General features: G+C 40.9%; 1 protein-coding gene across 1 annotated transcript; it reads left to right on the top strand.

The window, feature by feature from the left end:
• Positions 1-650: 650 nt before the first annotated feature.
• Positions 651-2762, top strand: LOC147929696 (uncharacterized). Its single transcript, XM_087480693.1, has 4 exons — positions 651-1232; positions 1299-1485; positions 2119-2327; positions 2469-2762. The coding sequence occupies exons 1-4, from the start codon at positions 651-653 to the stop codon at positions 2760-2762; spliced, it is 1272 nt and encodes a 423-aa protein (XP_087336819.1).
• Positions 2763-20220: the final 17458 nt, after the last annotated feature.

Below are 20220 nucleotides of genomic sequence, written 5' to 3'. Positions count from 1 at the left end.
GTTGGATAAAGCTATTGACCAGCATACAAAACACCATGGAAGGCACCAAGAACTTGATTGTTCTAGTTACTCTCAAAGGAGAGAACTACTTGTTGTGGGCGAGGACCACAAAGACGGCACTATGCGGTCGAAGGCTTTGGACCCATATTACCACGAGTGAGGCTCCAAAGGAAGAGTCCACCATAGACGACAAAGAAGCGGTCACAAGTGGTGGAGACAAATGGTTTCAAGAAGACCAAAGTGTTCTTGCCATCATTCAAAACTCTCTTGATGCTCCAATACTTGAGGCCTACTCATACTGCGAGACGGCCAAGGATCTGTGGGACACATTACAAAATGTGTTCTGCAACACCACCAATTTAAACCGAGTATTTAAGATCAAGAGGGCCATTAACAACCTAAGCCAAGAAGACATGGAGTTCACCAAACACTTTGGGAAGTTTCGGTCCCTTTGGGCTGAACTTGAGATGCTTAGGCCGGCCACACTTGATCCGGCCATACTGAACGAGAGGCGAGAGCAGGACAAGGTGTTCGGTCTACTTCTCACACTAAATCCTTCTTACAATGACCTCATCAAACATATCTTGAGGTCAGATAAGCTTCCTAGCCTAGATGAGGTGTGTAGCCAGAATCAAGAGGAGCATGGCTCCATGGGGCTGTTTGGTAACAAAGGAGAACTTGTAACCGCTAACAAGGCTGAAGTAGCGGCTGCAAACAACAGCTACTATCGGCATGATGACAAGAATCCTCCAGTGTGCGACCACTGCAAGAAACCTGGTCACTTCAAGAGCCGGTGTTGGATACTCCATCCACATCTTAAGGTTAATCGACCAGTAAACAACCGCGGAGGACCTAGAGCACATCAAGCTACCGTAGAGCCTACTATCACCGAATCAAATCAGCGAATCATCGAAGGACAAGGAACTGCTCTAGCAGCAACGTCCGACCTGGTGAGGAATTCAGATCTTGATGCCCTTATCAAAGCTCTCAAGGAAGCCTCTGGTAACTCCTATCTTGCTTTAAATCAAACTAAACCGCTTATAGTCGATTCTGGTGCGTCACACCATATGATTAGTGACTCCAAGTTAATAAGTGAAATTAAACCGGCAGTTAGAAATGTGATAATAGCTAATGGTGAGAAAGTACCAGTTAAGGGAATAGGTGACTTAAAATTATTTGATAAGACTACTAAAGCATTTTACATGCCTAGCTTTACATCAAACCTTTTATCTGTTAAGAGAGCCACCACCGATTTAAACTGTTATGCTATATTTGGTCCTAACAATGTACATTTTCAGGATATTGAGACCAGCCAAGTCCTTGGACAAGGAGTCTCTAAGGATGACTTATATGTTCTTGAAGACTTAAATCTATCTACTTCTAATGCTTCTTGTTTTAGTTCAGTTTCTGTTAAAGCAAACAATGCTATATGGCATGCTAGATTGGGACACCCTCATTCTCGCGCTTTAGAAATTATGCTTCCAAGTATTTCTTTTAAAAACAATGAATGTGAGGCTTGTATCCTTGGTAAACACTGCAAAACTGTTTTTCCAAAATCTTTAAATATTTATGAAAACTGTTTTGACTTAGTTCACTCAGATGTGTGGACATCTCCTTGTTTGTCTAGAGAAAATCAAAAGTATTTTGTTACCTTCATTGATGAAAAGTCTAAATATACCTGGCTAACCTTGTTACCTACTAAGGATAGGGTTCTTGAAGCTTTCATTAGTTTGCAAAAATATGTGACTAACCATTACAATGCTAAGATCAAAATTTTAAGGTCAGATAATGGCGGCGAATACACTAGTCACACATTCAAACAACACTTGAACAATCATGGCATTATCCACCAAACCAGCTGCCCATATACCCCCCAACAAAATGGTGTGGCCGAACGCAAGAATAGACATCTCATGGAGGTAGCCCGGTCCATGATGTTCCACACAAATGTTCCAAGGCGTTTTTGGGGAGATGCGGTCCTTGCGGCGTGCTATCTTATAAACTGCATTCCCACTAAGATTTTACAAGACGTCTCTCCATTTGAGGTATTGAACAAAGAAAAGCCTACATTTGATCATTTACGTGTGTTTGGATGCACTTGTTTTGTGTTAAGACCAGGTGAATTACGAGACAAACTGGAGGCCAAAAGCACCAAAGCAATGTTTATTGGGTACTCCACCACACAAAAGGGATATAAGTGCTATGATCATGAGGCTAGACGAGTTCTTGTCTCTAGGGACGTGAAGTTTGTTGAATCTCAAGGGTACTACAGTAAGAAAAATTGGGAAGATCTCCGAGATCTATCGACCTCCTCCTCCGATCGGGCGGTCAACCTCCGTATCATCCTCGAACGCTTAGGGGCCACAAATGATCGGGACGCACATCGTTCTCCCGGGCCAAACTCACCAGAAGGGCCCTAGCCACCTCTAGACAGCAGGACTAGTGAGTCTACCGAGCCCTGTCCTCAGACAAATCAAGTCAACCAGTCAAACGATGAAGAGCTCAACTCGTCTAATCCGGACACCAGTATACATCCTGGAGGAGATACTGATCCACAAGACTCTGAAGATGAAGATAATGATCATGATGAAGTTATCCCATTAAGACGCAGCCAACATCTCAAATTTCCCCCATCCAACTGGAAGAACACTCGGGTGTACTACAACAATGCAGCGGTAGCACATCCGATCCAAGCCGTATGTACGCTTGCCCATTTACCTATGGAACACCAAGTATTCCTCGGCCAAGTTGATAGACACTAGATCCCACAAACATATGAAGAGGCCAAAGACCATAAGGTGTGGCGTGATGCAGTACAAGATGAGAGAACGGCCATGGAGACAAATCACACATGGGACGAGGCTGACCTACCTAAAGGAAAGAAGGCCGTTACGTCCAAATTTGTATTCACAATCAAGTATCGTAGTGATGGGGAGATTGAACGTTACAAAGCAAGACTTGTGGCAAGAGGCTTTACACAAACGTACGGGAAAGATTATAAAGATACGTTTGCTCCGGTGGCTAAACTACATACCGTTTGTGTGGTTCTATCATTGGCGGTCAACTTGAAATGGGAACTATGGCTGATGGACGTTAAAAATGCCTTCCTACAAGGTGAATTGGAGGATGAAGTATACATGAGACCACCACCTGGCCTAGAAGACACGATCGGTCCGGGCAAGGTACTTAAGCTGAACAAAGAAATCTATGGACTGAAACAATCACCAAGGGCATGGTACCACAAGCTAAGCTCGACCTTGCTCAGTCGAGGCTTCAGGAGATCCGAACCTGATCACACCCTGTTCACATATCCTAGCACCAAAGGTATTATAGTCATTCTTGTATATGTTGATGACATCATCATATCAGGAAATGACTTGGTAGGTATTCAAGAAACCAAAACATTTTTGAAGTCAGTGTTTGATATCAAGGACCTGGGTGAGTTAAAATACTTCTTAGGGATAGAAGTGTGTCGCTCGGAAGAGGGATTATTACTATCTCAAAGAAAATATGCTATTGATCTCTTAAGTGATGTAGGGAAACTTGGATCAAGACCGGTTAGTACACCGCTGGATGAGAACTACAAAGTTTGTCGTGAGGGGGAGCTAGAAGACCAACCATTTGAGAATGTGGCCCAATATAGGAGATTGGTCGGTAAGCTCATTTACATGACCAGATATTTGTTTTGCTGTGAATCAGGCCAGTCAGCACATGCAAGCTCCAAAGATCCACCACTGGAACATAGTCAACCGGATTCTCAAGTATATCAAAGGATCACCGGGACAGGGTATTTGGATGGGATGCAACAACAATACGGAGCTTGTAGGCTATTGTGATGCGGACTATGCAGGAGACCGAGACGACCGACGATCAACAACCAGATACTGTACCTTTCTAGGAGGCAACCTAGTGACATGGAAGAGCAAGAAACAGAAAGTGGTATGTCTATCTAGTGCGGAGTCGGAGTATAGGGCGATGCGCAAACTTACTACTGAGTTGATGTGGCTCAAGAATCTACTTCAAGACCTTGGAGTTGAAATTACCAAGCCCATCACTATGCATTGTGACAATGAAGCAGCTATCCATATTTCAACCAACTCGGTGTTCCACGAGAGGACAAAACATATCGAAGTCGATTGTCACAAAGTTCGAGAGCAAATCCAACTAGGCGTCACCATTCCGTGTCACACCGTGAGCTCCGAACAATTGGCCGATGTATTCACAAAACCAGCTAGCCCACAAGTGTGTGAGTACATATACTCAAAGCTTGGACTCATGGACCTCACTAAACCATGAAGCCTACACTCTTTTTCCCTTACGTATAGTTTTTCCAGAGAGGTTTTCTATACTAAGGTTTTTAACGAGGTAGGTGATCATTGGTTCAAGCTTCAGTCTTGGGGTCCAATGACTAAGCTTGAGGGGGAGTATAAATTGAGATCATGGTCACCTTGTCCGTACAGCCACCGTCCGTACATACTCTAGCCGGGCCGTCCGTACAACCGTGATGTCAAAACATGTAAAGGCCCATTCGTTGTGTCACAAGCCTCATAGTGAACCAAGACAAGTCTCTAGATCCTTCTATTCCTACCGTTGGCGACTCAAGCAAGTGGGGGAGAAGAAGTCAGATGTTAGGATAAAGAACAAGACATGTCACTTTCATGTCTTAATTACATTTAGCATCTTGTATAGAATATTCCTATTGCTTTCACATGTCTATATTTAGTTTGTATCTAGGTTCTAAAAGAAGTTGAATTCTTCTTCTACACTCTCTCTTACACTCCTAATCACTCACACAACTCTAAACTGCAAACTCTCCCTCTTTCACTATACATGTCTAGAGACATGTCTTGGTTCACTATGAGGCTTGTGACACAACGAATGGGCCTTTATATGTTTGGACATCACGGTTGTACGGACGTCCCGGCTAGAGTATGTACGGACGGTGGCTGTACGGACAAGGTGACCATGATCCCAATTTATAGGATTGTTACATATTTTGACCCTAGAGAGAGTAATATAGCTTTTTACTGATTCGAATCAATGTTTTCTCTCGGTTTTAGCCTGTTTTCTCGGTTTTAGCCTGTTTTAGGACAAAATGGGTATAAGTGGTGTCTAAACACTTCAACCCGAACTCTTACAATTAGTCAATTGCATTTGATTGTTACATATTTTGACCCTAGAAAGATTAACATATATGTTTATTGCTTCGAATCAATGTTTTCTCTTAGTTTTAGCCTTTTTCTCGGTTTAAGCCTGTTTGAGGACAAAATGGGTATAAGTGGTGTCTAAACACTCCAAATTCAACCCGAACTCTTATAATTAGTAAATGCATTGGATTGTTACATATTTTGACCCTAGAAAAAGTAACGTAGCTGTTTATTGCTTCAAATCAATGTTTTCTCGGTTTAAGCCTGTTTTGGGATAAAATGGGTTTAAATGTTGTCTAAACACTCCAAATTCATCCTGAACTCTTACAATTAGTCAATTGCATTGGAATGTCACACATTCTGACCCTAGAAACAGTAACAACGCTGTTTACTGCTTAGAATCCATGTTTTCTCAGTTTTAGCTTGTTTCAAGACAAAATGGGTATAAGTGGTGTTTAAACACTCCAAATTCAATCCGAACTCTTATAATTAGTCAAATGCATTGGATTGTTACATATTTTGACTCTAGAAAGAGTAACATAGCTTTTTACTGCTTCGAATCAATGTTTTCTCTCGGTTTTAGCATGTTTTCTCGGTTTAAGCCAGTTTCGGGACAAAATGGGTATAAGTGGCGTCTAAACACTCCAGATTCAACCCGTACTCTTATAATTATTAAAATGCAGTGGATTGTTACATATTTTAACCCTAGAAAGAGTAAGATAGCTGTTTACTGCTTCGAATCAATGTTTTCTCTCGGTTTTAGCCTGTTTTCTCGGTTTAAGCCTGTTTCGGGACAAAATGGGTATAAGTGGCGTCTAAACACTCCAGATTCAACCCGTACTCTTATAATTAGTAAAATGCAGTGGATTGTTACATATTTTAACCCTAGAAAGAGTAACATAGCTTTTTACTGCTTCGAATCAATGTTTTCTCTCGGTTTTAGCCTGTTTTCTCGGTTTAAGCCTGTTTTGGGATAAAACGGGTTTAAGTGTTGTCTAAACACTCCAAATTCATCTCGAACTCTTACAATTAGTCAAATTCATTGGAATGTCACAAATTCTGACCCTAGAAACAGTAACAACACAGTTTACTGCTTAGAATCAATGTTTTCTTGGTTTAAGCCTGTTTCAAGACAAAATGGGTATAAGTGGTGTTTAAAAACTCCAAATTCAACCCGAACTCTTATAATTAGTCAAATGCATTGAATTGTTACATATTTTGACCCTATAAAGAGTAACATAGCTGTTTACTGCTTCGAATCAATGTTTTCTCTTGATTTTAGCCTGTTTAAGCCTGTTTTGGGATATAACGGGTTTTAAGTGTTGTTTAAACACTCCAAATTCATCCCAAACTCTTACAATTAGTCAAATGCATTGGATTGTCACACATTTTTACCCTAGAAACAGTAACAAAGCTGTTTACAGCTTCAAATCTATATTTTCTCGGTTTTAACCTGTTTCGGGACAAAATGGGTAAAAGTGGTGTCTGAACACTCCAAATTCAACCCAAACTCTTATAATTAGTCACATGCATTGGATTGTTACATATTTTGACCCTAGAGAGAGTAACATAGCTTTTTACTGATTCGAATCAATCTTTTCTCTCGGTTTTAGCCTGTTTTCTCGGTTTAAGCCTGTTTCAGGACAAAATGGGTATAAGTGGTGTGTAAACACTCGAAATTCAACCCGAACTCTTATAATTAGTCAAATGCATTTGATTGTTACATATTTTGACCCTAGAAAGAGTAACATAGATTTTTATTGCTTCAAATCAATGTTTTCTCTCAGTTTTAGCCTTTTTCTCGGTTTAAGCCTCTTTCAGGACAAAATGGGTATAAGTATTAGAATGTACCAAGGAGGAGAGAGGAGAGGCCGGTAAGGCCGAGCCTTGGAAGAAGAGAAGAAAGGCCGGAAAGGCCATGTAAAGGCCGGTAAGGCCATGTCCGTGTCCGTGAGCGACCATGTACCGTGTCCGGTACCATGTACCGTGTCCGTGAACGGACCCATGTCCGGTGAGCGGCCAGTTAGGCCGTGAACACATTGAAGAGAAGGCCCGTCCGTACAGGCCCGTCCGTACAGGCCCGTCCGTACAGGCCCGTCCGTACAGGCCCGTCCGTACAGGCCCGTCCGTACGATGAAGAGAAGGCCCGTCCGTACAATGAAGAGAAGGCCCGTCCGTACGGTCGTGCTCTTAGGGCTGCTCTCGGTCCATGTGATGGAAAGGCCGAAGTTTGAGTGGCTTAGGAGAAGGAAAACGAGGCCTTACAAGAGAGAGAGGCCCATCTCACAAGGAAAAGGAAGGAAGAAGGAAAAGGAAGGAAGGGAGATTCACGTGTGCTTTTGGTTAGGTGAAGGAAGAGAGAAGTCGCTCTCTTCTTCCTCTACTCGAGACAAACGGCTACAAGTCACTTTCATACCTTCCCCTTCTCTCTTTGTGTCTAACGGTCATATGACCTTGTTTTTCCTATATTAAGATGTAATCTCTCATATGTATATCACAAACACAACATTATTATTCAATAGAAGAGAAACCGATTTCCTCTCTATACTTGTGTTCTTGTTTCATATTAACAATGTAGAGAGTTTAGGATTAGCGGTTAGGGGCTGCCCTTAAGGCAGCCTATTCTCTTCTTAAATCCACCTAAACTCTTCTTATTTACTGCTTTACTTAGCCTAGATTACTGATTCTTAATCCTCCTTCTCCTAAGTACACAAACTCTAAGTGTTGTGATACTAGAAGAGGATAAGTCTCAAACTAGTGCTTCTCCTAGTTAGGATCCGCTTACTCTCTAGTATTTGGGTTCTATCTAGCTTGTTTATGGGGAGTTCATCACAAGTTGATGTTCTCTCCTCCCCCTTGAGAATGAGTTAGTTTGTTGTGGGTAAAGGGGGATTCATTCACCAAGTGTTTGTCTACCCTCTCTTGTGAGCTTTGTCTCATAAATCCCAACATGGTATCAGAGCAGGCTCTGTCCTTGGTGACTCAAACTCGTTCTCAAGTTGGTTCTCTTAGGAGTTAGCTTAGTTAAAGTTTTAATCCTAGCTTAGGTGTTAATTCACTTAGCTTAGTTCTTTAAAGCTTTAATTTTACTTTTGTTGTTAAATCGATTCTCTAGCAGCTCATTGTTGAGTAAGCTTGGTCTCTTGTCTTGTTAGAATTTGTAGACCAAGTGTGTGAAAGAAATCGATTTTAAAACCTCATCTTTAGGCTTACCGATTTGGTGAAAGCTTGGGTTTAAATGAGGTGGTGATGAACCAAGGAGCAAATCGGTTTTGTTCTTGGTAAGGATTCACGTTTTTGTGTGCTTGTATGAGCCACGAAATTCTTAGGATTTAGTTCTCTTAGGATTTAGTTAATTTTCCTCTAAAGGTTTAATTTTGCTTTTGTTAAATTTCCTTTAAAGGCTTAATTACTAAATCGCTTCTTCTTCTTCTCAAGGTTGAGAAAGCTTTGTTTCTGGTCATATGGTGTGTCCAGGTTCGAGTTTGAGGAAGAGAGAGACTTTATTTTAGCATGTAGAGCCCGCTTGGTCAAATAGATTCAAGTTGGTCCAAGATGCATTCTTTTAACCGTTGGACAATAGGCTGTTCCAAAGGCTTTTGTTGTTTTTTCTTTGCTTGGGACCACGAAAAACATCTTCTATATGTTATCTTCGTGGATCTAAAGCCTTAATCTCTTGAAGAACACTTGTTTAAGTGATTCTACAAGGAGTTTTGTTGTTAAACCTTTGGAGAAACTAATTTTCCATAAGGTCCATTGTGTTTCAGCCATTAAAGCACCAAAAGAGATTGTCTTCTTGGATGTTCTTGGCTGTCAAAGCTTCGTTCAACTCAAGAAAACAGAGTTAAACTCTGTCCATAAGAACTCTTGAGCAGATTCTCTATTCTACTCTCCATTCATCTTATACTACCGCCAATACTCTCCCTTATACTCTCACTTTCTATTCTCCATATATACTCTTATTAATTCTCTAAATTCTCTATTTAATTTCAGTAATATTCTCTATACTCTAATCTCTAACAATCTCTTGTTTAGAATCTGTTCCATTGATTTTTGGTTTCAGTTTCAGCATTGAAGATTGTGTGGAGCTCGCTCACTATCTCAAGGAGAAGAAGTGGCGAGGTTGAAGGCTACAAGATAGCCATGTAAGAGCGCAGCACAATGCCTGGAGTTAGAACCAAGGGCCACCAAGTCTTTGTTAAGCTGGTGGAATGTGATGAATCAGTCCAAGAGCATGTGTGTTAGTGCCAAGTTGTTGATCGGATGTGCACAATGGTCTTTAGGAAAGGTGATGCACAAGGTTTCAACTGTTGATTGGATGTGCACAAGAACGGTGATGCACAAGGCTTCAACTGAGGTGATGAGGTTTCAGCCCATCATCAAGTAAAGGTTACGGGGGAGATCAAGTGACTTCAGACCGTACCTCACAGATTCTGCTCGGCCACAAGCAAAAGTCTTTACTTAAAGCTCAGCCGAAGCGTCTCAAAGATCGACTCGGACGAAACCCTTCCACTGCGATTCGGCTTCCGCGTTCTTCATTAAAGTTCGAGACCACAGAGTCATCTTGCCAGTGGAAGTGGAATCATACCAATCCGAGCAGCCGTTCGAAAGTTATGTCCGATTCAGTGGGCATATGTCAGTCTGACGATAAAACTGGCCGGGTTTAAAAACCATGGTTAGAGAAGCGGTCTCAAGGAGGAATTCCAAACCACATCAGTGATCAACTCTCTCCTTCCTATCCATCAAAACACCATAAAGGCTGTGCTCTAAACTCTACTCTATTTAAATTTCTTAAATTCATTACCTTAGCTTCATTACTAGTCTTTACTCTTTAATATGTTCTCTTAAATTGTCACACTTTTAGAAATTTTCTTTGATATTCCTCATAGCAAACACTTATTCTTTTCTTCTTTATCACTTGTTTAAGGGGTAAAGGAGACTATGAGAGCCTCAAAGAAATTCTAAAGGCGCAAGGATGGAGATCATAAGGAATGTGCTAAAGGCAAGGTGGGCTAAGGAGTAGGAGCGGTTCAAATCATGAAGAGAAGGGAGCTAGTTCTTTGCAAACCAAGGTCAAGGGACATCATGGATAGTGGAGTCTATACTCTTTTTCCCTTAACAAAGTTTTATCCCAAGAGGTTTTCTTTGTTGAGGTTTTTAATGAGGTAGATGACACTAGTCCACCCTTGATCTTTGGTCCCCATGGTGTCCCACCGATCAAGCGTGCGGGGGAGTATTAGAATGTACCAAGGAGGAGAGAGGAGAGGCCGGTAAGGCCGAGCCTTGGAAGAAGAGAAGAAAGGCCGGAAAGGCCATGTAAAGGCCGGTAAGGCCATGTCCGTGTCCGTGAGCGACCATGTACCGTGTCCGGTACCATGTACCGTGTCCGTGAACGGACCCATGTCCGGTGAGCGGCCAGTTAGGCCGTGAACACATTGAAGAGAAGGCCCGTCCGTACAGGCCCGTCCGTACAGGCCCGTCCGTACAGGCCCGTCCGTACAGGCCCGTCCGTACAGGCCCGTCCGTACGATGAAGAGAAGGCCCGTCCGTACAATGAAGAGAAGGCCCGTCCGTACGGTCGTGCTCTTAGGGCTGCTCTCGGTCCATGTGATGGAAAGGCCGAAGTTTGAGTGGCTTAGGAGAAGGAAAACGAGGCCTTACAAGAGAGAGAGGCCCATCTCACAAGGAAAAGGAAGGAAGAAGGAAAAGGAAGGAAGGGAGATTCACGTGTGCTTTTGGTTAGGTGAAGGAAGAGAGAAGTCGCTCTCTTCTTCCTCTACTCGAGACAAACGGCTACAAGTCACTTTCATACCTTCCCCTTCTCTCTTTGTGTCTAACGGTCATATGACCTTGTTTTTCCTATATTAAGATGTAATCTCTCATATGTATATCACAAACACAACATTATTATTCAATAGAAGAGAAACCGATTTCCTCTCTATACTTGTGTTCTTGTTTCATATTAACAATGTAGAGAGTTTAGGATTAGCGGTTAGGGGCTGCCCTTAAGGCAGCCTATTCTCTTCTTAAATCCACCTAAACTCTTCTTATTTACTGCTTTACTTAGCCTAGATTACTGATTCTTAATCCTCCTTCTCCTAAGTACACAAACTCTAAGTGTTGTGATACTAGAAGAGGATAAGTCTCAAACTAGTGCTTCTCCTAGTTAGGATCCGCTTACTCTCTAGTATTTGGGTTCTATCTAGCTTGTTTATGGGGAGTTCATCACAAGTTGATGTTCTCTCCTCCCCCTTGAGAATGAGTTAGTTTGTTGTGGGTAAAGGGGGATTCATTCACCAAGTGTTTGTCTACCCTCTCTTGTGAGCTTTGTCTCATAAATCCCAACAATAAGTGGTGTCTAAACACTCCAAATTCAACCCGAACTCTTATAATTAGTCAAATGCATTGGATTGTTACATATTTTGACCCTAGAAAGAGTAGCGTAGCTGTTTGTTGCTTCGAATCAATGTTTTCTCTTGGTTCAAATCAATGTTTTCTGGGTTTAAGCCTGTTTTGGGATAAAATGGGTTTAAGTGTTGTCTCACCACTCCAAATTCATCCCGAACTCTTAGAATTAGTCAATTGCATTGGAATGTCACATATTCTGACCCTAGAAACAGTAACAACGCTGTTTACTGCTTAGAATCCATGTTTTCTTAGTTTTAGCCTGTTTCAAGACAAAATGGGTATAAGTGGTGTTTAAACACTCCAAATTCAACCCGAACTCTTATAATTAGTCAAATGCATTGGATTGTTACATATTTTGACCCGAGAAAGAGTAACATAGCTGTTTACTGCTTCGAATCATTGTTTTCTCTTGGTTTTAGCCTATTTTCTCGGTTTAAGCCTGTTTCAGGACAAAATGGGTATAACTGGTGTCTAAACAATCCAAATTCAACCCGAACTCTTATAATTAGTCAACTACATTGGATTGTTACATAATTTGACCTTAGAAAGAGTAACATAGCTGTTTACTGTTTCGAATCAATGTTTTCTCTCGTTTTTAGTCTGTTTTCTCGGTTTAAGCCTCTTTTGGGATAAAATGGGTTTAAGTGTTGTCTAAACACTCCAAATTCATCCCGAACTCTTAGAATTAGTCAATTGCATTGGAATGTCACATATTCTGACCCTAGAAACAGTAACAACGCTGTTTACTGCTTAGAATCCATATTTTCTTAGTTTTAGCCTGTTTCAAGACAAAATGGGTATAAGTGGTGTTTAAAAACTCCGAATTCAACCCGAACTATTATAATTAGTGAAATGCATTGGATTGTTACATATTTTGACCCTATAAAGAGTAACATAACTGTTTACTGCCTCAAATCAATGTTTTCTCTCGGTGTTAGCCTGTTTAGGCCTGTTTTGAGATAAAACGGGTTTTAAGTGTTGTTTAAACACTCCAAATTCATCCCGAACTCTTACAATTAGTCAAATGCATTGGATTGTCACACATTCTTACCCTAGAAACAGTAACAAAGCTGCTTACTGCTTCAAATCTATATTTTCTCGGTTTTAGCTTGTTTCGGGACAAAATGGGTAAAAGTGGTGTCTAAACACTCCAAATTCAACCCAAACTCTTATAATTAGTCAAATGCATTTGATTGTTACATATTTTGACCCTAGAAAGAGTAACATAGATGTTTATTGCTTCGAATCAATGTTTTCTATCAGTTTTAGCCTTTTTCTCGGTTTAAGCCTCTTTCAGGACAAAATGGGTATAAGTGGTGTCTAAACACTCCAAATTCAACCCGAACTCTTATAATTAGTCAAATGCATTGGATTGTTACATATTTTGACCCTAGAAACCATGGGGTTAAGTGTTGTAACAACGCTGTTTACTGCTTAGAATCCATGTTTTCTTAGTTTTAGCATGTTTCAAGACAAAATGGGTATAAGTGGTGTTTAAACGCTCCAAATTCAACCCGAACTCTTATAATTAGTCAAATGCATTGTATTGTTACATTTTTGACCCTAGAAAGAGTAACATAGCTGTTTACTGCTTTGAATCATTGTTTTCTCTTGGTTTTAGCATGTTTTCTCGGTTTAAGCCTGTTTCAGGACAAAATGGGTATAACTGGTGTCTAAACACTCCAAATTTAACCCGAACTCTTATAATTATTGATCATGTTCTAGCTATTTCCATACGGGCGTCCGTACGTGTGTCCAATAAGGCCCGTCCGTACAGTCGTCCGTACGTGTGTCTAATAAGGCCGAACTATCCACGTATGGAGTAGAGATGAGGCCTTACCATATGTGAAAGCCCAAGAGAAGGATCTCGAAGTCTCCTTGTAGCCGTTAATGGATAAGGTCACGGGTTGCTTCACGTTGGGAGACCAAGACATGTCACTTTCACCATTGGGATCTGCTTATTCTCTCTCTTTATGTCCCTATCACCTAGTTGTCGAGTGTAGAAGGAAAAACCCTAGTCTCCCTTGATATTTAAAAGACATTAGACTACATTGTAACAATAACACTTATGTAATACAATTCTCTTTGTCGATTCTCTCTTCATGTCTATCACTTTACTTCCACTTAAGTTTAACATGGTATCAGAGTAAGTTTCTCGATCTATCACACTCTAAACTTCCTCTTCTTAAGTCTATTCTACTCTATTCCTAATCTCTAGATACTCCTTACACTCTCTACACTCACTCGCTTATATACTCTCTACACTCACTCACTTATATACTCCTCGCTATGGACACCACAAAGCCTATTGTAACTCTGGTAGTACTCAAGGGCTCAAACTACTTATTGTGGAAATGAACCACAAAGACCGCACTTAGTGGCCGGGGACTATGGATCCATGTTGAGACAGACCAACTCCCCAAGAAGGCCATGAAGGAAGACGGTAAAGAAGAAAAGGAAGAAGACAAGTAGGCTGATCTTGAGAGGGAAGTCAAGTGGTTCCAAGAAGATCAGACCGTGCTTGCCATTCTTCAAAACTCGCTGGACGCTCCTATCCTTGAAGCATACTCATATTGTGAGACGGCCAAGGAGTTGTGGGAGACACTTGCGAATGTTTATGGGAACGTTACCAACTTGACTCGAGTATTTGAAGTCAAGAAGGCTATCAACAGTCTCCACCAAGAAGACTTGGAGTTCATGGGGATTGCATACTAGTTAAAGGAATAGGAGACTTGAAACTGTTTGATAAGAATTCAAAAGCTTTATTTATGCCTAATTTTACCTCTAATCTCTTATCGGTTAAAAGAGCAACTACTGATTTAAACTGTTATACTATCTTTGGACCTAATACTGTACATTTTCAGGATATTGAGACTGGCAAGATTCTTGGGAAAGGAGATGCTAGAGGATATCTCTATGTCCTAGAGAATGCTTCATCATATTCACCTACATTATTTTCGCTTATATCGAGTCTTAGTAGTATTTCTAGTGATGTGTGGTATGCTAGAGTAGGCCATCCTCACTCTAGAGCATTTGTATTAATGTTGCCTAATGTTTCCTTTGATAATTCAAGTTGTGAGTCTTGTGTTCTTGGAAAACATTGCAAGTCTATTTTTCCTAAATCTACTACTATCTATGAACATTGCTTTGATTTAGTGCATTCTGATGTGTGGACTTCTCCTTGTCTATCTAGAGATAATAACAAGTATTTTGTGACTTTTATTGATGAAAAATCTAAGTACACATGGCTTACATTGTTACCTTCCAAAGATGGCAAGATCGATGATGTTCCATACCAATGTCACCAAACGGTTTTGGGGTGATGTCGTGATGATGGCGTGTTATTTAATCAATAGGACTCCAACAAAAGTCTTACAAGATCTGTCTCCATATTAGGTACTGAACAAGGTTAAACCCTCTCTTACGCACTTACGTGTATTTGGTTGCGTATGTTTTGTTCTTATCCCAGGTGAACAAAGGAGTAAGTTCAACGCTAAGAGCACTAGGTGCATGTTTATAGGCTACTCGTCAAGCCAAAAGGGGTATAAGTGCTCTGACCCCTCCATTGGCCGTACTCTTATCTCTAGGGATGTGAAATTCCTTGAAGGTCAAGGTTACTATGAAAAGAAAGATTGGGAAAGCTTGAAGGACCTATCTCACTCTCCTTCGGACCGGGCCACCAACTTACGCTTTCTTCTCAATCACCTAGGTCTCACTACACCTCCTGATCCGACGCAGTTCTCCCCAGCCTCCTCATCGGCTCCTCGTGAGGGAACATTGATGTTCATGAGGATGTTTCATCCCAACCAATGGAGGACATCTTTGCATCTGAACCTGTACCAATAACCGATGTACCCACCACGACACTAGAAGATGAGCTGGCCCCAACAAACGACCATGAGGCCACAATCACTGATCCACAGCCAACATCTTTACCTCGAAGAAGTGAACGCCTCAAGTTTCACCCATCTACTTGGAAAAATAAGCGCGTCTACTTCCACAATCAAGCGGTCGCTCATCCAATTCAGGCTGTTTGTTCACTTGCCCTGTTCCCTCCTGATCATGCGGCCTTCCTAGGCAAACTTGACGACCATTTCATTCCTCAGACGTATGATGAAGCAAAAGAACTCCAAGTGTGGGTTGATGCTGTGGCCGATGAAACTAGCGCTATGGTCCTGAACCATATGTGGGACGAAGCGGACCTACCTAAAGGAAAGAAGGCTGTCAGTTCTAAATGGGTCTTTACTATCAAATTTTTGAGTAACGGTGCTATTGAGCGTCACAAAGCTCGCATGGTGGCTCGGGGGTTCACTCAAACGTATGGCACCGACTACACGGACACCTTTGCTCCGGTCACCAAACTTCACACTGTTCGAGTTGTCCTCTCTTTGGCCACCAATTTGTCTTGGGATCTTTGGCAAATGGATTTCAAGAACGCCTTTCTTCAGGGGGAGCTTAAGGATGAAGTGTACATGCGTCCACCTCCTGGCCTAGAAGACATAGTCGCTCCCGGCAAGGTTCTCCGTCTACGCAAGGCCATCTATGGCCTGAAACAGTCTCCACGTGCCTGGTATCACAAGCTCAGCTCCACTCTTCGGAGTAATGGTTTTCGTCGTTCTAAAGCTGATCATACTCTCTTCTCTCGCCGCACCACCGGTGGTCTCGTGGTGGTCCTTATCTATGTTGATGATATTATTGTCTCCGATGAAGATAAGGACGGTATTAAGGAAACTAAAGCCTTTCTTCATTCTCAATTTGATATTAAAGACCTTGGTGAGCTGAAATATTTTCTTGGCATTGAAATATATCGCTCCTCGGAGGGATTATTTCTGTCTCAAAGAAAATACGCTCTTGATCTTTTAAGTGAGACAGGTAAACTTGGTGTAAAACCGGTCCCTACACCACTTGAAGACGGCTACCAGGCCAAGCGAAAGGAGGCGCACAAGAGGACCATTGGACAAGAGGCCCCGCTTGATCCATTGGACGCACCATATGATGATGTGACGCGATATAGGCGTCTTGTAGGTAAGTTGATTTACCTTACTATCACACGACCTGATCTATGTTATGCTGTGAACCAGGTGAGCCAATTCATGAAGGCGCCAACCAAATATCATTGGAGCATGGTGGAAAGGATCCTAGGCTATCTCAAAGGAAGTCCGGGCCAAGGTATATGGATGGGAAAGAACGCCAATACTGAGATCGTGGGCTACTGTGATGCAGACTACGCCGGCGATACATTAGATAGACGCTCAACCACAGGATACTGCACGTTCATTGGTGGGAATCTGGTCACATGGAAATCCAAGAAACAAAAGGTGGTGTCGTGTTCGAGTGCTGAATCCGAGTATAGAGCTATGAGAAAGCTCACCAACGAGCTAACATGGCTAAAGGCACTCCTCAAGGATCTTGGTATCGAGTCGAAGAAGCCACTCATCATGCATTGCGACAATGAAGCTGCTATTCACATTGCAACCAACTCAGTCTTCCATGAGAGAACTAAGCATATTGAAGTAGATTGCCACAAAGTTCGAGAGAAGATTGAAGAGGGGATAACACTTCCGTGCCACACTCGGAGTGAGGATCAACTGGCCGATATATTCACTCAGGCTGCATGTCCAAAGGTTTGCGCACACATCCATAGTAAACTTGGACTTGTAGACCTCACTCGCCCATGATCGACTTCTCTAACACATGAACATCACACTCTTTTTCCCTTAACATAGTTTTGTCCCATGAGGTTTTCTATGTTAAGTTTTTTAATGAGGTGATGCTTCATGGGTTCCAAGCTTAGCCATTTCATAAGGCTAAGCTTGAGGGGGAGTATTGATCATGTTCTAGCTATGTCCATACGGCCGTCCGTACGTGTGTCCAATAAGGCCCGTCCGTACAGTCGTCCGTACGTGTCTCCAATAAGGCCGACTAAAATCGACGTATGGAGTAGAGATGAGGCCTTACCATATGTGAAAGCCCAAGAGAAGGATCTCGAAGTGTCCTTGTAGCCGTTAATGGATAAGGTCACGGGTTGCTTCACGTTGGGAGACCAAGACAAGTCACTTTCACCATTGGGATCTGCTTATTCTCTCTATTTATGTCTCTATCACCTAGTTGTGGAGTGTAGAAGGAAAAACCCTAGTCTCCCTTGATATTTAAAAGACATTAGACTACATTGTAACAATAACATTTCTGTAATACAATTCTCTTTGTCGATTCTCTCTTCATGTCTATCACTTTACTTCTGCTTAAGTTTAACAATAATTAGTCAAATGCATTGGATTGTTACATAATTTTACCTTAGAAAGAGTAACATAGCTGTTTAATGCTTCGAATCAATGTTTTCTTTCGGTTTTAGCCTGTTTTCTCGGTTTAAGCCTCTTTTGGGATAAAACGGGTTTAAGTGTTGTCTAAACACTTCAAATTCATCTCGAACTCTTACAATTAGTAAAATTCATTGGAATGTCACAAATTATGACCCTAGAAACAGTAACAACACAGTTTACTGCTTAGAATCAATGTTTTCTTGGTTTAAGCCTGTTTCGGGACAAAATGGGTATAAGTGGTGTCTAAACACTCCAAATTCAATCCGAACTCTTATAATTAGTCAAATGCATTGGATTATTACATATTTGGCCCCTAGAAACTGTTACATAGCTGTTTACAGCTTCGAATCAATGTTTTCTCTCGGTTTTAGCCTGTTTTCTCAGTTTAAGCATGTTTTAGGATAAAATCGGTTTAAGTGTTGTCTAAACACTCCAAATTCAACCCGAACTCTTATAATTAGTCAAATGCATTGGATTGTTACATAATTTGACCCCATATAGAGTAACATAGCTGTTTCCTGCTTCGAATCAATGTTTTCTCTCGGTTTTAGCCTGTTTTATCGGTTTAAGCCTGTTTTGGGATAAAACGGATTTAAGTGTTGTCTAAACACTCCAAATTCATCTCGAACTCTTACAATTAGTCAAATTCATTGGAATGTCACAAATTCTGACCCTAGAAACAGTAACAACACAGTTTAGTGCTTAGAATCAATGTTTTCTTGGTTTAAGCCTGTTACAGGACAAAATGGGTATAAGTGGTGTCTAAACACTCCAAATTCAACCCGAACTCTTATAATTAATCAAATGCATTGGATTGTTACATATTTTGACCCTAGAAAGTGTTACATAGCTGTTTACAGCTTCGAATCAATGTTTTCTCTCGGTTTTAGCCAGTTTTCTCAGTTTAAGCATGTTTTGGGATAAAACGGGTTTAAGTGTTGTCAAAACACTCCAAATTCATCCCGAACTCTTACAATTAGTCAAATGCATTGTATTGTCACACAATCTGACTCTAGAAACAGTAACAAAGCTGGTTACTTCTTCGAATCAATGTTTTTTCAGGTTTATCCAGTTTCGCGACAAAATGGGTAAAAATGGTGTCTAAACACTCCAAATTCAAACCGAACTCTTATAATTAGTCAAATGCATTGGATTGTTACATATTTTAACCCTAGAAAGAGTAACATAGCTGTTTACTGCTTTGAATCAATGTTTTCTCTCGGTTTTAGCCCGTTTTCTCGGTTTAAGCTTATTTTGGGATAAAACGGGTTTAAGTGTTGCCAAAGCACTCCAAACACATCCTGAACTCTTACAATTAGTCAAATCCATTGGATTTTCACACATTCTGACCCTATAAACAGTAACAAAGCTGTTTACTGCTTCGAATCAACGCTTTCTCTCGGTTTTAGCTTGTTTTCTCGGTTTAAGCCTGTTTAGGGATAAAACGGGTTTCAGTTGTCTAAACACTCCAAATTTATCCTGAACTCTTACAACTAGTCAAACGCATTGGATTGTCACACATTCTGACCCTAGAAACAGTAAAAAAGATGTTTACTGCTTTGAATCAATGTTTTTTCAGGTTTATCTAGTTTCGGAAAAAAATGGATAAAATGGTGTCTAAACACTCCAAATTCAACCCGAATACTTATAATTAGTCAAATGCATTGGATTGTTACATATTTTGACCCTAGAAAGTGTAACATAGCTTTTTACTGCTTCAAATCTATATTTTCTTGGTTTTAGCCTGTTTCGGGACAAAATGGGTAAAAGTGGTGTCTAAACACTCCAAATTCAACCTGAGCTCTTATAATTAGTCACATGCATTGAATTGTTACATATTTTGACCCTAGAAAGAGTAACATAGATGTTTATTGCTTCGAATCAATAATTTTTCTCGGTTTGAGCCTGTGTTCTCGGTTTTAGCCTGTTTCGGGACAAAATGGGTATAAGTGGTGTCTAAACCCTATTCAACCTGAACTCTTATAATTAGTCAAATGCATTTGATTATTATATATTTTGATCCTAGAAAGAGTAACATAGCTGTTTACTGCTTCGAATCAATGTTTTCTCTTGGTTTTAGCCTGTTTTCTCGGTTTTAGCCTGTTTCGGGACAAAATGGGTATAAGTGGTGTCTAAGCCCTCCAAATTCAACCGAACGCTTATAATTAGTCAAATGCATTTGATTGTTACATATTTTGACCCTAGAAAGAGTAATATAGCTTTTTACTGCTTCGAATCAATGTTTTCGCTTGGTATTAGCCTGTTTTCTCGGTTTAAGCCTGTTTCGGGACAAAATAGGTGTAACTGGTGTCTAAACACTCCAAATTCAACCCGAATTCTTATAA

Source organism: Camelina sativa, chromosome 13 (assembly GCF_030686135.1).
Source record: "Camelina sativa cultivar CO46 ecotype springtype chromosome 13, ASM3068613v1".
Classification (NCBI taxonomy): Eukaryota; Viridiplantae; Streptophyta; class Magnoliopsida; order Brassicales; family Brassicaceae; genus Camelina; species Camelina sativa.
Note: the sequence above shows the minus strand (reverse complement) of the source record. Positions and strands in the feature narration are given on the sequence as shown.